Source organism: Leptosomus discolor, chromosome 14, assembly GCF_034619465.1.
Source record: "Leptosomus discolor isolate bLepDis1 chromosome 14, bLepDis1.hap2, whole genome shotgun sequence".
In the NCBI taxonomy this organism is placed as follows: domain Eukaryota; kingdom Metazoa; phylum Chordata; class Aves; order Leptosomiformes; family Leptosomidae; genus Leptosomus; species Leptosomus discolor.
Genome location: NC_141404.1, coordinates 3,401,467 through 3,418,046, shown reverse-complemented (window position 1 = coordinate 3,418,046; position 16,580 = coordinate 3,401,467). Strand labels below are relative to the sequence as shown.

General features: G+C 45.4%; 1 protein-coding gene across 2 annotated transcripts in view; it reads right to left on the bottom strand.

The window, feature by feature from the left end:
* The window catches only part of TOM1L2 (target of myb1 like 2 membrane trafficking protein), a 53,839-nt gene extending 37,966 nt beyond the window's left edge, over positions 1-15,873 (bottom strand). For both annotated transcript variants that reach the window (XM_086473299.1, XM_086473300.1), the window contains exon 1: positions 15,822-15,873. In XM_086473299.1, the coding sequence (XP_086329425.1) occupies positions 15,822-15,873 (52 nt within the window). The remainder of the gene's footprint in view (positions 1-15,821) is intronic.
* Positions 15,874-16,580: the final 707 nt, after the last annotated feature.

Genomic DNA, 16,580 nt, shown 5'->3' with positions numbered 1-16,580 from the left:
GGCTGAAAAACTGACTGCTGGAAGCATTGAGAACAGCTACTCCGCCTGAACGACGACAGCAGGCACGAGCAGGGCAAAAATGTCCCCAAAATGTCTATCTGGAAGGACCAATAAGTGATTGTGGTGCTGCACCATGTTCTTGGAAGAAAAGGCAAAAGTGAAAGTTAATGTTGCACAAGCTAGGAACCACATTAAATGGATACGGGAGAACGGCACTGTTTTCTGGCTGAATACCAGAAACTCGTGAATGAACAGATCTTTGTGTTCAGAGAAATCACAGTTTTCTCTCTTGGGATTTCTCCAGATGTTGCTTCAGAGACTCTTGATTCATATCTTTGGGAAGAATTACACATGAAAAGTCACCTTCTGTTTGGGCAAGAAGCACGCACACCAATGCGCCGCGTCAGATCCAAAAGCAAGAAAGTCCCGATTCCAAATTCCTCCCCTCCCCTCCAACCGCGTTGGGTGTTCAAGCAGCATAAAACATTTTCTTTTTTTTTTTTTTTTTTTTTTTTGCTTGGAAGTTCAGAAGATCGCAGATCTCAGATCTTTGTCTTGCCTCTTAACAGCCCACCTGCCTACCAGCTGTGCTCCAAGACGGCAATGAGCAGATCAAACAGTCAGATGTGTTGGATTTCACTCTGCATAATATGTGACAGGGAACAGAAGAAGCCACAGTACTAGCAGGCTTTTACTTCCACCCTACTGGTCCCCCTCCCTTCAGCTCAGCGGAGCTCTCTCAGAAGCAAAGGCTATCAGCTGAGGTCAAACGCAAAAAAGGTTTTATAGACTGGGCAAAGGTCTTTCAGGAAAAAAAAAATAATAAAGTTTTGCAAGGCAATGCAAAACACACAAGATGGTTCACAAGGGAAGATAAGCTGTTGAATGAGGCGATAACACCTTTCCTCTGATCTGTAGCTTATAGAATTGTTTTGCTTTAAAGCATCATTACGTTTTGTGACTACAGTTGTCTCTCTTGGATTCAACGAATCATCAATGACCTGCACGGCACCGTCAATAAGACCTGCAGAAAGACCATACAGAAGCCACAGAAACATATTTCAGCTGTGCAAGCAAAATAAAGACTCAAAATCCTCAGGATTTGCATGGCCGCTGAGTTCAAGACATCTCACTTGGAAGACAGTACTAGAGCAACGCAGTTGGACACTCCTGGACCCAACAGTCTGCTCTTGCTTTCTCTGTATTTGCTTTTAGAAAGACAGTCACAGACACTTAGACATTATGGCCACCAGCAGGAGGTTTTCTCCTTTTTATCAAAACACTGCTATTAAAAAAAAAAAAAATAAGTGTGACTCATTCGAAACTCAAGATCAAAACTCAACTCTGAAGTGACTTACTCCTAAAACCCTGCCAGTTTCTTTGTTAGAAAGCACAGCTCCAATAGCATTTTTCAATTAGCCACCTCACTGCTCCAAGTCCTTTTTCTACATTCCTTATTTCACACTGCTCTGAAAATGCTGAGCTTCACACTTCCAAAGAAAAAGCCAGTCAGCTAGAACAAACGGGCTCAGTCTGAGCTGCAAGGCATTACAGAAAAACGTGATTTGGGTTGTACTGCCGCAGCACTGGTCATTCGCTTTGACCGTTGTGATTTTTCAATTGATTTTAGCTCTGCTTCCATCGAAACTCTTCGGGATGAAGTCATCTATCCTCCACCCATTGTTTTGCCAAAGTTTCTGGCACTGAATAAATGAATAATCATAGTTTGTAATGACTGCGGAGCCTACATTGAAATGAAAGAACAAGAGAAGCTGTGGACGTGCACACGTGCAATCATAATGAGTATTTAGCTCGAATACTTTCTGAAGACACAGCGGTAAACTGGGAACTGTCACCGTCTCCAATTATCTTTCAGGTTTTCTTCTTTTTGAAGCTGCTGCTCAAATGCCAAACTTCTCCAAACACGCCTTCCAGATCCCACTTACCTGCAATCATGAATATGTAACACGCAATTATTTTGCCTTCTTAAAGACCACATGGTATTCACAGTTATGCTACAACACTCCTGTGATTTAGATAGGCCACAGAAAAGACATTGCTCAACATCTTCCACAAATTCAGCCTCTCAGGAGCAGGAAACTACCACTGATTAACTGAGCATAGCTGCGCAGCACTTCCAGAAGCAAAGCAAGGTGAATGGATTAATACATATTAAACAAATATTAACAGCTGTACAAAGATGATTTTTCTTTCATGTTCGGATCAGAGCTTCACTTGAACAAAAAGAAAAATAAATCAGAAACCCTCATAATAGTATCAGAGTAGGCAAGGCAGCATATCAGCCTGACTCAGTTTATCCTATCTCATAGGTGTTGGTGCATTTGCAGGTTGTAAAACCAGATGGACCACCCAGTTCTACGCTATTGTACCGTACAGAAACAGCCCGACAGTCCAGGCAGTTTCTGTACTCAGATGTCGTTCATCTCAGGCACAAATGATGGTTTAGTCACAGTCCTTAAAAGCATTTGGAATCCGGAGCCCAAGCAGAATGGTGTGTTTCTATACAATAAAGACTTTTGTTATGAATCTTCTCACAGAAGTTCCCCATCAGCAGAAATTGTTGCTGCCGACAGCACGCTCCGCTGAATGACATGTGTATGTAAGTTGCTCCCTTTCAAAACAGATGGCAGAAAGAGACTCCTGCTTCTTTAAAACAAAGTGAAATCCCTCTGACTTACTCATTCTACACAGCTCTTAAAAAAAAAAAAAAAAGCCAATCAAAACTTCCTCCTATGTACTGAACGCTCATTAAAGCTAACGTGTTGACCCATGTACCGTAAATAGCTGTCCTTCAGAGCTAGGTCATACAGCAGCAGCTCCCAGCTCATCAAGCCATTTGCATGATTTGGAGGCACTTTTCCCCTAAAACTCAGCCTGCACCACACGTTTCTGCACCTCTTTCAGCAGTGACCTTGGCCAGAGGCCCATCTCCCTGCAAACCCACAGCATTCACGGTGTGGTGCTACTTTTACGACGGACAAACAAGGACCCGCTCACGTCGGGAATCGATACGCTAAAGCCTTCAATCAGAAACGTCAAAGCAGTTTTAAAATATACGTCCTGTATTAATGGATTTTAATGGATTCGAATGGAGATGTTTACTGTGTGATTTACTGTAGGGGAGCAACAAATCAATGTTCCTTTATGACATGTCACATCTCATGACAGACTGTCCCCCCGTACTGTTGGAGATGACGGCTCGCCACTTCGCAAACATCTGTGATCTATTAGGCAACGCTTCCAGTAGTCTAATATTATCACACCCTGAGTGTCCATCTTTCTTCTCTAGATGAGAGGCACGAAAGCATAAATTAAAACCTTCTGAGCGACATAACGTTCTCCCTCGGATTTGCCTTTTCTGAAGTTGACTGCGACTGCTCTGACTTGTCCTTATGACTCTGTTCAGGAGACCTGAGCAGCGCAGCGTTGTTCGAACAGGTCACTGTTGGGACAGCTACTCACATCTCCTCCTCCTTCGGCCGCAGCGAGGCAGCCGGAGCTGTACGCCATCCGCGCTGACCGTTAGTCATTTCCATAGCCAGAACTCGGATTGTAGCTTACTACTTGCCAAAGAGGGTTTATATTGTTTTAATTTCTCCAAGGAATTGGGATGACTTCGGAGGGGGATACCCACTCCTTAACCAATAATCTCCGGTATTAAAACACTGACATATTGTTCACAAACAGTAGAAATAAAAAAGTTTCTTAATAGCTGAGTCTTTGGCTCTCCCCCACCAAAAAAAATCCAACCGAAAAACAAACCCCAGATGAAGAAACTAGCCAAAGAAGCTGAAAGCCAGTCTTTTTTCCAAACATCCCTTAGCAGCTGAGAAGCTTTTCTCACCAGAAATACAACTTGCTACAGCCAATGCCAATATTCCAAAAAAGCATCTTAAAAAAACCCTAATACATATACATGAATTTGCCCTAACGCCAAAAAACAATTGCTAAAAAAACCCAAAAGAGCAGACTCCATTAATTTTATTAGCCTTAACTTACAAATCTAGAGAAGGGGCAGCTGAAAGGAGTGATTTATTTCTCAGCTTCTTTGTTAACGAGTATGCCTAAAGGCTCTATTACAGTGGGTTTGTTACTGTATGGATTCTATACGTAGGGGTAGGACAGTTCCTTAAACAAACTGTTGCAAATGGCTTTTTAAAACTCTTCTAAAAATGCAGAAAAACAGTATCACACATATGAAGAGGAAGAATGTATCTGACCAGTAATACACTATGAGGAAGGAAGAGAAAGAGGAATATTCTACGCATCCAGATGCAGTTTTACCACCCAGGACCGCGGGCAGAGCGCTATTACAATTTCACGTCCCAGGTGAACAAAATGTTGCAAGCACCATCAGGAGCAAGAAGGTGTCCTGACCTGTCACTAGGTGCCCCGTTCAGGACTCAACGGCATCCAGTAATTACAGGTGAGACTGAAAAAATGTCTTTACGAAAAGTTATGGATGATCAGCGTGTCAGCGAGGTATATTTGAAATCTATCAGCTCTTGATGGCTAATTTTGTACTACATGAGTAAAGCAAGTTCTAATAACTCACTTGGGACTTCACTCCAGTACTTACAAGCTACGTGCTTTTCATATTCATAAAACAAAACTAATTGCCTTTCATGGATGAAATGTTCTAAGAATTTTTAATCCACGTCAGCTGTAAACTCGAAAAATTCATCCCCATATATTTAAGACTCCCCCTCCCACCCACTCACTTGCAACATGCTGTTTGCTGCAAACAAACTACAAGGCAAAGATAATCCACGAGGCTCCTACATTAGTATTATTTATATATTTTTTTTTTTTCTTTACAGGTTACTCCTCAAGTCAATTGCCCACATTCTCACATGCTTAAAATAAACTGAAAACACCAATTACATTTCATGAGGGGAAAACAGAGAAGGCAAAATCTTTCATTCCTACAAAGAAAGTAGTTACAAGGACACATTTACCCCTCAGCTGCCGCACGCTACAGCAGATTTTTAAGTAAACATTCATACACGATAATTAAAACGGGTTTTAAATGAAAGGAAACAACTCTTGCAGGAGACAATTTCACGTGCATGTTCGCACGCCCGGCTCTCCCGTGTATCAACAACTATGAGGGTGAGAGCTGTGTCCTCTGGAAAACCACGATTATCCCACACGCAGAAGCGAACTAGACAGCAAGGAGCCTGCAGCTTTCGAGGGCTGACAGCTCACGTTTTCTGGTGCGAAATGCTTCAGTTTGCTTTTCGGTTTTGCAGCCTTTCCTCACACTGCTCTGCAGGCTGACAGCAGGCCTGTGCAAGAGGCAGCGAGCTCCGATCCCATTCGAACCCTCCAATATCTCCACGGATGGAAGATCAGCGTTTGGAATACACTACGTGTTTTCACCATGGGAAGAGGGGAGAGCTGGCTCCTGTTCCACGAGGTAACAGGCATCACTTTTGCCAACGCTGCTGTCATTGAAGGGCTCTATTGCCAGCTGCCCGTTCCAACAAGCCAAGCTTGCCATGCCTGCAAGAGCTTAGTGGCTAACCACTTCCAAAAGATCTTCTCAGGACGCCTGAGTGCAAATCAGGCAACAACACTAACAAGCTACATGGGTGCAATTCCGCCTTGTGCGGGCTGAGAAATGCGGATTTCTTCATCTCCAAGAACCCGATTAAAAATTCTGCTCCATTTCTACAGCCCTGTTTCTCATGTGCCATAGATAAGCCTGAAAAAGGCTGACAAACAGAAGATGTAAATATCAGAAGTTTAGCTCAAGGATGTCAATGCCTATTTCCAAGACTGTTATTTTAATTTTCCCATAAGTCCCCATTCACAAACTTGTGTTATCTCGTCGTATGACTTTGTAAATTCTTCAGGTCAGGAATTGTCCCAATACATTTCACGTTCCACTGCAATCGCCTGCATTATAAGATACTATTAGTGTGGTAGAATTAAAAACAATCTAAATGTATCAGGGGACTGCAGCACACTTTTGGAAAATAACTATATCGGTCCTTGGACAGTTAAAATTCTAACTAGAACACTGATTTTGAGCATGGCTTATAAACCGTTTGGCTTATTTACCATATGCAGCAGGGAAACAAACTCTAGCAAACGAAAAGGGCTGATCTGGTGCATTCTGAAAACGGCAGAGGATGAACGGGGAGGCGACTTTCCCAGCGTGAACACAGAAGATCATCTGGAATCGACAGAGAAACAGCTCTCTGCTTACTGCTTCTTCATCAACAACACAGGAGAAGTCGCAGGATACCGAACAACAAATCTGAAACCCGCCGAAGCCTTTTTGACAGGGCAACACCGATAACGTGTCGGTGCCACTGCTCCTGCTTGGGAAAGCAATGAGTAGCAGCAACGGCACCAGCCTGGCCCCGTTCACTGGTGGCCAGCTCAATGACCAAGCTTCACCAGCTCCGGCTGAGCTTGGCCACTCCTGGGCATTCCCTTGTGTTTCAGGGCGAATCAAGACTTCCTCAACTTTTTCTGGGTTGTATGTTCATGTACACTGTGCACGTCCTTCCTCTGAGCCCAGCAGCGGCTTCCTAAGCAACCAACGACAGTATAATGATGCCTTTTATGAAAGAGTGCCCTTTAGAGGTGCAAAGCTTGCCTGAGCGAGGCTGCACCGCGTCAGCTCTCGCCCGGTGATCATCAACAGCCTGGAGATGATTCCGCAAGCCAGCACGCAAACCAAGGTTTGCTTTAAGGGATGCTACACGCGAAACACCTCATTAGCTGCAGCAAGACTCATGGCCAATATCCTTCAAGCAACCTGGTTGGAAGGGGGATTTTTCACTGCTCACTGGCTATGCCAAGCCATTGGCATAGACGGGGATTTTAAAGGCAGTTTTAATTACAGTAGGTAAAACCCACACATGATCAAGCCGCAGTGTCAGAAAACCACCAGAACTGAACGCTGACCCGTTTGGGTTGTTTGCTGAACTTTAATCACTTTCCAAGTCTGACAGCTGCTCAAACTTAATTGCTCATTACGCTTGTAAATAAAAACTGATCTCACTCTCTGATTAGCCAGCCATCTTATAGTTGCCATAACAACTTCTTGTCTAATAAAGTGATTTCAGGTTTACCATTATTTGTACTAGCAGAGAATTTCACAAAGGTCTGAGATCGCTCTTTTCATTAAAATACCCTTCTAATTAGAAAACCTGAAAATCAGGGGAGAAAGGGCAGCTCAAAGATAATGAAAAAATAAGCTATTTCCTACAACAGCTTAAACATGAGATAAGGGTACCCCGACACCAAATATGTGCTGGATCCTGCTTAACCCCTACCTTTCACCATCAATCATTTTATTATCATACCTATACCCCATAACAACTGCTCAGAAAAATACTAGACAATGTTCAGGTGATAACTAGTCACAACACAGAGACCGATTTCAAGATTCACTCCAGACAAAATGTTCCAGTAAAGTTTGCATATCTTCTCTTCTAACTTTAAATTAGGAATGAATTAACTGGTTAAATTCCCTAACACGCTACTAACTGATAGGAGCGCTTTTTGGTGAACACCAAGATGGTCAGATTCTCACAAGCATCATATAAACGAGGGAAAAGCGTTTGTACCGAGCCCAACAGACGTCCATCGCATCAACTGCAATGGAAGATGTTTTTGAAGGAGGCGTTACAATATTATGATCTCATCTCTAGATCACCTTGTCAAAAACTTACTTTAGGCTTGACTTTTTGGACAAGATTACTAATTAAAGCCTTACAGATGTCTGAAAAAAAAATAATTGTATTTCTGTAAGTATTTGGTCATTACAGTTTAAGTAAAACGCCTCTATTGGAACACACGGACGTATTTGTTAGTCTTGGAAGACAAAGTGATTGGAAGCTCTCAAACACCGCTAGCCTGTAGGCCTAGGACAGCATACAGACCTTCCAAAACTTGCTGGCAAAGCTGCTGAAGCCTGCAATTCATTTAATCTGCTCAAGGTAGCTTTTTGTGTGTATAGGCAAGGAAGGATGCCCTTTTCCCTCCAAAAGGAAAATAAATGCAGAAAGCTATAATTGAGACAAAACTTGAGTTAAAACCCCCCAAAGTCAGGAAATACCAGATTTTTAAAAGAGACCTTTTCTTCATTTACTCAGCTATGCAAAAAATGTGAGGTGTTTTTTTTTTGTTATTTGGGTTAAATACAAAGCTGGTCACACTTCTTGCAGTAGATGTATCCCATGAAAATACAAAGGATGCAATGCATCCAAGTTAACAATATCCTCAACGTTCCTGACCACATTTGGGATGTAACAAAGTCTTTCTTGCCTTAAGAATAAGAAACCGATGCTTTCCAAAGTTCTTGGGGTTCAAACACAGTTTATAACACCAATCTGTGCCTTCGCTTTGTGTACATTTTCTTTGATCTGAATTTGAACAAAGAATTTCTTTCCAAAGTAATCTAACCCAGAAGGCTTCTGAGGACCAGCTGGGGAACATGCTGGCTTACTCTCAAAGAATAAGCACGCTTACGACCTAAGCAAACGATTCAACAGGTTTCTTCTGAATATCTTCTCATTTTTGAGTCTCCTGATCCTCTCTCTGAGACTACGCTGCAAACACTGAGCTGCCAAAGGGCTTCTGTCAACTGAGAGATACAGAAGCATGGGTAAATAGTCTATACATAGCTGTGCCAGGAATTGCCCAAACGCAGACAGGGTATATACATATAAGGACTTTTTTCCTTCCCTAATCCTTGATTTTGAAATGAGTTACTACGTTTTGGGGCCCACTTTCTGATTCTGGCAGGTACAGAACAATCATATTTAAATTTAACGACCATGCTGCCAATAACAGACTGCTCGACTTTATTTGCACCAGCCCTTCTTGAGCAATGGAAAGAGCACCTACAGATTGGAAGATCTGGCTCCACGAGTTAAGTGAAGACATGTTTACCTGTAGCAAATACCTGCTCCTAAGGGAAGCCACATCAGGCTCCAGCAAAGCATTTAAACCAGCGTCTTTTGTGCTCAAGAATCATCAATTTTAAAAGAGCCCTTTCCCGTTGACGATAACGGAAATAAACGAGCAAAGCAATCGGGGAGAACCATCAGCAGAATGACTAAGCAAATACAGCCGATAAGGCCAGTCTATCCTAGATACTCAGCAACAAGTTTCTGTTACATAGAAAACTAGTAATTACCCAGGTGGATGCAAATGAGAAAATGGAAAACTAGTTCTGGATGATCTGTGCAGACTCAACATAGCAGACACGGCATTTTGGGTCACTTCCTAACTTCTCAGGGCTCCTATAACGCTCCTTTCTCCCTTGGGTTCTCCAAACATTTATGCTTTTTATCGCCTATACGTTGCATGGATTTTGAAACCAAAACACAAAGTGTGAAATGATTTCGCCAGAGTCAAACATCAACTGCAATGGAAGATGTTTTGGAAGGAGGCGTCCACCAGACGAGGATGGAGACAGCCAGGCCAACCCTGAAGAGCACCGGCCCTGCAGGTGCTATGCAGAGTCCTGCCCCATGAAGAATCAAAATTTCTGCAAAAACTGCTGCTGTTCCTCCACTGATGATTATCACTGAGGATACTACCAAATGTCTTGATCTCCCCCAAAGAACGCTTAATTAAAAACCCAACATAATTTACAAAATCAAAGGAAAGTCTGACTAATTTAAAATTGTTCTTAATTCAACTAAGGAAAACACACAATACTACTTTTTTGGTGAAAATCATTTTGGATGAAATATGAAATCAGTTGGAAGGGTCTGTGGGGATTTTCTAACTGTGTTTTCAGTCAAGCATATTTAAAATATGCAGTTTAAAAAAAAAAAAAACAACCTACCAGGTACATGAACAGAACAGTATCGAATGGAACGAGCTGTCCTCACACCGCAACCTCTCACATAGAGGTTTATATTAGAAGCATATGGAATATACATTTAAGCATACTGTGCTGGAAGAGATAAAACTGCATTACTCAAAAATACATGCTGTAATACCTTCATGAACTACAATCTGCTTTTGTGCCTATAAAATAAATCCAGTCTTAGAAACCTAGTATTAAATGGTATTATACTAATTATCCAGCTTCACACATGTATGTAGTTTCTCCAAGTTGCCAGATTCATGACTCAGTATTTATTTCCTCCGTTAAAAGCAAAGATATCCATTTTCATATTTCATGGAGATTTTCCTTACAACATAATCCATTGTCATGAAGTGAAAGCAGATCCAAATAATCTTATAAAACTAAAAGCATTTTATCAGACTCTCTTTTGCATGACTAGCACAATTCTATATGATCAGTGGGAGCTGGATTTTAAATGACTGACCAGCTACAGGAGTACCTATAAACGTACTTGAATTCCAAAAAGAGCACTTTTTGTGCCCTCTTCACTGTGGGAAAAGACAAAATTCATCTTTTTGATGCTGCGGGCATCTGATAGCAAGAAAAGTTACTGCTACCTTGTACTGAGAAAAGCTTCCCTTAGAACAGGGCACAATACTTCAGGGGTTATGGGCAAATGCAAGCATCTTTCTTGGGGCTTTTTATTTTATTATAATGCAATTAATGAAAAGAGAGATGATTCAGACCCTAACAGCATTCTGCAAACACGTAATTTTATTGGTACCAGATCCTAAGATCACGCTGTGCACTTCAAACACTGACTTCTGCCTTTGGGAAAAGGTTTGTCTCTCAAATAAAAAAAGTTTTCCTTACAGCACAGCGAAGTAGTAAGTTTACTCTGAAGGAAACTTCGGCAAACTGTGTAAGTGGACAGGAAAGCCAGGGTTAATTCCTCCTGCAGGATTACCATGGGCTGCCTGCTGTAATACATCTCTCTATTCTCACATGTAGCCAGCAACTCATTTATTTAGGAACCTTTTTTTTTTTCCCCAAGACTCATAAAAATCTTATGATACAAGAAACCTGAAGAAAGGTCTTAAGTGCTCCTTACAGAAAGGAAAATAAAAAGGTGTTTACACATCCCCCAACCTGAGACATTTTCTCATTTAAAAAAAAAAGAAAAAAGAAAAAGAGGGGGGAACAAAACAGCAGCTCTGGAAACAGACTCTGTCTACCATATTTATTATCAATTTAACAGCCTTGAATGGAAACTGCAAGTGCTTTGATAAAAATCAATTTAAAAGCTGTCTGCCTCACCGGTGCTTCAATAAAGTGCCTCTGTATCTTTTGCTGAAACCCTGTTTTTGTAGCCTCCTTAAACAATACTCTGTATTAAATCACCACGCTGTGCCTCCTCTGAAAACAGAGTCCAAGGCAAGTGCCCAGACCGGCATCCCTCATCCAAACCTCCCTTCGCCGACAGCGACCCGGAATGTCAACCAGGTCAACAGCCCCACCCCCAGTTATGCAGGACACCTTCATTTCTACTATATTGTTAAAATTTAACTTCCAGGTCTCTGTGCATTTAACTCAGGTGCTGGACCTCTCTCCCTGGAGGTCTTTGGCTGCGAGTCAAGCAGACTTCAGGCTGCAGCAAGAACGGCTGACTTCAGCAGCCCACACAGCCCTGACCAGAGCCCTCACCCAAACGGACCTCGATGCTCCCGTCCATCACCCGGCGAGGAGCCCATTTCACACATCGCTGCTCCAGCTCAGCCCTTCGCACCTGAGGGAGCTGGGGGGGGGGGGGGGGGGTGCCCAGCAGCAAGACTTGGTTTGGATTGAAACAAATAAACACTCTCCTGAAGCGACGGCAAAGTCTCCAGAGTAAAATAAAATAAAAAAAAAAACAACAATAAAACAACCCAAAAACCTACTACAAAATATAACTGGTTTTCCTGTGTCCTCATGTGTGAGCCATATGGTCTATATCAAATAAGTAGAATGAGCAAAAAAAAAAAGTCACCAGTACTCCACATTCTTGTAATTCAATCAGCTTTAATCTTCTAAGACATTTTTGCTAACCTACGGTAAAGGTGTTTGTTCTAATAACCTTGAATAGAGTGGTGACACTTTAAAGATGGCTCCCTCAAACAAAGAAAGATAAAAACGCAATTTATGGCAGGATGTTGACTCTCAAGGCAAATTCCCGCTACTGTAAATTGCGGCTTTTCCCCCCAGGCCAGCCCCTCTCCCGACAGCAAGCAGTCTGTCTTCGCCATTTTACTACACACCTTCCCGTACTTCTCCTCACTGGTCAGGAGTATTCTTCAAAATAGTCCTCCTCTAAGGATCTAGTCTATCGTATTTACAGCACTAACTGGAAAAAATAAACAATTGAGACAAGAAACAGGCCAACACCCAGTGCCACAAAGGATCTCATCAGCCCCGACGTACTCGGCAGCCCACGAAACCCACAGCACCCAGTTCCACCCTCGAGACTCTTGCCAGCTTCCACAAAGACCTTCTCCGGGGCTGGTGGCACGGACCTGGCCGGTGCCGCGCAGCACAAGCTGCCAGCGAGAGCTCCGGTGCCCCCCAGGGCTCCTCGTCCAGCATCGCCGACGGCTGCGGGATTCACTGGGTGCCGAGCACGCAACACCGGTTAAAAGCCCCAGCAGCACATCAGCCTCCACACACAACCCCTGCTCAGGGATCTGCCCAAGGGGGTCTGCTAGGAACCACTGACCACCACCAAAAGCGACACTGCGAAGGACTGAAGGGACCATGAAGAATTCCAAGTCCTGCGAGACGCTGAAAAGCACCGTTTGCTCACAAAGCCTTTGAGAAGTAACGGGTTCTGCCACATCATCCCGGGTAAGATTTTTATCCCCTACGTAAAATGGCGAAGTTACCGCCCTTCACTGCAACCTCCGGGTTGCATTTCAACAGGGAACGAGCAAAACAGGGGTTTGAAGTTCAGGAACCTCCCAGGCACACCGCAGCAGCTGCCTGCCTTCCACACACCAGCCCTGTTGCAAACCACCTCCTCCGCTCAAGAGAGGACCTTGCTAGAGACATAAGCACAGTTCAGTGTCCACAGATCACTCAAAGTATTACAGGAAAATTAAGTGAGGTTTGTAATTAGTAGCCATGGTGATGGTTTATACAGTTTCTGTTACGTGACCGCTGGAAACTCAATAGAGGCTACCATATAAGCCAGTCCAAAAGCCAGGTAGCTTTCAGCGATGAGGAACCTGGCTGCCATTTAAACTGGCACTTTAGAAGCAGGAGACTCTATCCATCTCCATTACAAATCCTCTGAGCTCATCCTAGCATTACTTTCCCACATTAAGCAAAAGAGTTAACATAAAAAGCCTGTCTAGCTTCAGACATTATCCAGATAAAGAGAAGGAGAAAAGAGAAAATCTCTTGTATTACCTCTCTCAGCTCTCCCCAAACCTTCCCTGACATCTTTGTTCTTTCAGACCTGGCATTTGTCTGAAGACATTGTCTAGCCCTAATTAAATCTTCATGTGAACCACTGCTACTTCCTGGCAGAGAACGTGCATTCTTGGTGTGCTGATGGACCTACATAATTTTCCACACTTCTCCCTTATGGTGAGTGTTAGGCCTTGCTTGAAAACATCACAACTGTGTTCAACACAATATGTTTAAACAGAAATACAAAATTATTCAGTTTCTTTTAAAGAATGAAGAGAAACATAAGTGAAAATTATATTCCACAAGCTCATTGAAAAAAAACAAACTGTGGAAACACTGGGCAAATAGCACCGCGTGAGAACAAGGCATGCTTTTGTTTTACTGTTGTCTCAGAAAGGGATAACTGGCAGTGATAGGAGAGGCAGACAATTTTTTTCTTCCAAAATAAAATCTGCAGCTCGCTCTTCCCCTCGGGGATGAAAAAAAAAACATTCTTACAAGCGCAGCTGAATTCTGCATTAAGGGAAGTTGCATGATAAGCCCCCCTACACACACACCTAACCTTATCTGATGAAAGCAGCTGCTCCAGAGCTTTGTGCTCGAAGCCTCTAAGTTGGCAGCTCATTCAAAGAGAGCAAGGGGACGCAAGAGCTACGAAAATCTTTGCACGCCACAGTCAGAAAGGCAGAAGGCCAGAAAAGCAGATTTTACTGCTAACCTCCCCCACCAATTCTTAAGTCTTAAGGAAGCCCCTTTAAACCACTTACTGACGCTAAAAGAATCTGACAACAAATAGAGGAGAAATTATTGCCTTCCCTTAACAAGGCGCATTGTAGAAGGCTTGTCCAAGCAGCAAAGCAGCCAGCTGTCCTGGCAGATGTGGTCAGATGGCCAAACACAACAAAGCAAATTCCCGTTAAAATCATGTTTAACTTTCAGTGTTCTCGTTATTATCCTCCAACTCTCGGTACTTCTCTCCCTAAGCAGAAGAAATAAACACCCCAGATGGCTAAAGAAAAACAGCAAGCTATACATATGCTCCATATAGTCTGACAAAGCAAGAGTCCAGCCATCTTCAAAGCACAGTGCGAGACTTACCCACTTAAGGGGTAAAAGCTCTACAAGGAGGGGAGGTCTCTGCACGTGTGGCTGAGCGACTGTCGTAAAAGAACTTCTGGGTTTTAAGGCCACAACCAGGTACTCTGCAAGCTTTTCCCTCTTTAATTTCCAAAGATATAAATCTTCCATCATTCCATAAATCAACGTAGAATAGCTATAGACTGGACTACACGTAGCTTATACTATCTATAACCTCTAAACAAGGCATTCGAATCACTGTTTGCTTACGAAACCAATCAAGGAAACTACGAGCATGGTTTCACTAGAGAGGGCTGCTAGGCAAGCGCATTCAGCTCAACATCACCTTGGCTTCTGGGACCACGTGCCACGGTCCCCACACTGCAGGAAGCCAAGCCAGTCTGTTATTCTTTCCCACCACAATGTGAGAGACCTTGTCTAGCTTCAGGGCCTAAGAGAAGCAAGGAGGAGGCGATGACAGCCCACCCAACCACAGGCAAGTTATCAGACTCTGCAGAAGCGGCGCCCAGGCTTTCTCCCGTGGCCCTGGCTATGGCAACCCAGACCGAAACCAGACTTGCCACAGTTGAGAGGGAACACATCTGTGGGAGGGAGGGAGTAGACACAGCAACCCAGGAAGGCCTTGGCTAGCTGTGCAGTCAGAGCACATGCAAAATAACCTGCCCACTGTCACCGAAGCATTAGCAAACCCACAATTCAAGCTCCGGCCCGAAAACCGAGCACGCACTCGTATCTCTAAACCACGTCACCTGCATGTGTACGGGTCCAGGGAGGTTTCAACACTTTGGGAAAAAGGCGGCTGAACGACAGGGTTGCCCTGTAACAAGGTGCTCACGTGCAGGAAAAGGAGCTGGGGGACGCAACAACTTTCCTTCACCCATCAACCATCTTAGAGTCGCCCCCTCCTCACGGCAAACCGCCTGCCCAAAGCCACCACTAGCCATCCCCCCCCCCCCCCCAGCCCTCTGCAGCCCACAGAGCCCTCCACGACCCGCACTGACCCCCAGAGACCCCCACTAAGGCCTACAGCACCCACCAAGCTCAAAACTCCCCACCACCTCCAGAGCCCCACCAAACCTGAAACCCCTGCTACCCCCAGAGGCCCTCCCACACCTCCAGAGCCCCCCACCAGCCCCCACAGACGCCTCACGGCCTCCAGAGCCCTCCATTAACCCCCAGAGATCCCCACAACCCCCACAGACGTCCGCTTCGCCCCACAGCCCACCCCCCACTGGCTCCAGAGCCCCCCGCGGGCCCTCACAGACCCCCCCACCCCCTCCACAGCACCTCACCGACCCCTAAAGCCCCCCGCTGCCTCCAGAGCCCCCCGCTGCCTCCAGAGCCCCCCGCTGCCTGGAGCCCGCCACCCCCTCCAGAGGCCCCGCTGGCTCTCCAGGCCCTCCCGGAGCCCCCTGCACCCCCCGGGCCGCCTTACCGAGGCTCTGCCCCACCGGGGTGCTGAACGGGTTCCCCAGCAGAAACTCCATCTTGGGATGACAACAAACAGCGGCCCGGCGGCCCCCTCCCTCCCCCACCCCGGCCTGACTGGCACCCGTGCACACCAACCGCAGCTTGTTCTGCCAAGCGTGGCCCGCCTCCTTGCATTCGATTGGGTGGCGGCTAGACGCCCCGTGGCGTCATAGGTTAAAGAGCATGCCCATCACTGTCAAGCGAGGGGCCCGCCCCCGCGGTAGTCCCGGTCCTTTCCACGCCCTCCGGTTGATGGACAGCAGGGATAGCGCTGCTGCCATTCCCCATTGGGCAACGGCCAAACTATTCTGTAATATTATTGGGTAATAGTAACGTCAATCATACGAGCCCCCTCCCGCCCCGAGGGCACGGTGCCGGCGCTGATTGGTTGACACGGATTTCTCGCGCTCTGATTAGCAGCCAGCCTTCCCACCCACCCCCTGACCATTGGCGGCTGAGCCTGTCACGTGGCCGCCCTTAGCAACGCGCTTGGGCTTCCTTAGCAGCCGGGGCCGAGGTGCAGGTGGGGGCCGGGCCGCGTACCGGGGCCGCGGAGCGGGCCTGGAGCCTTGAGGGGCTAGAGGCCTGAGGGGCCGGCCTCGAGGCCTGGGTGGGTCCCGGGGGGGAAGGCGGCAGCCCACCTGGGTCAGAGCCACCCTGACACGCAGCGTCAGGGTCCCCGGGGGGTGTCAGGGCCGTGGCGCTGCCCCCCAGGCCTGGGCTC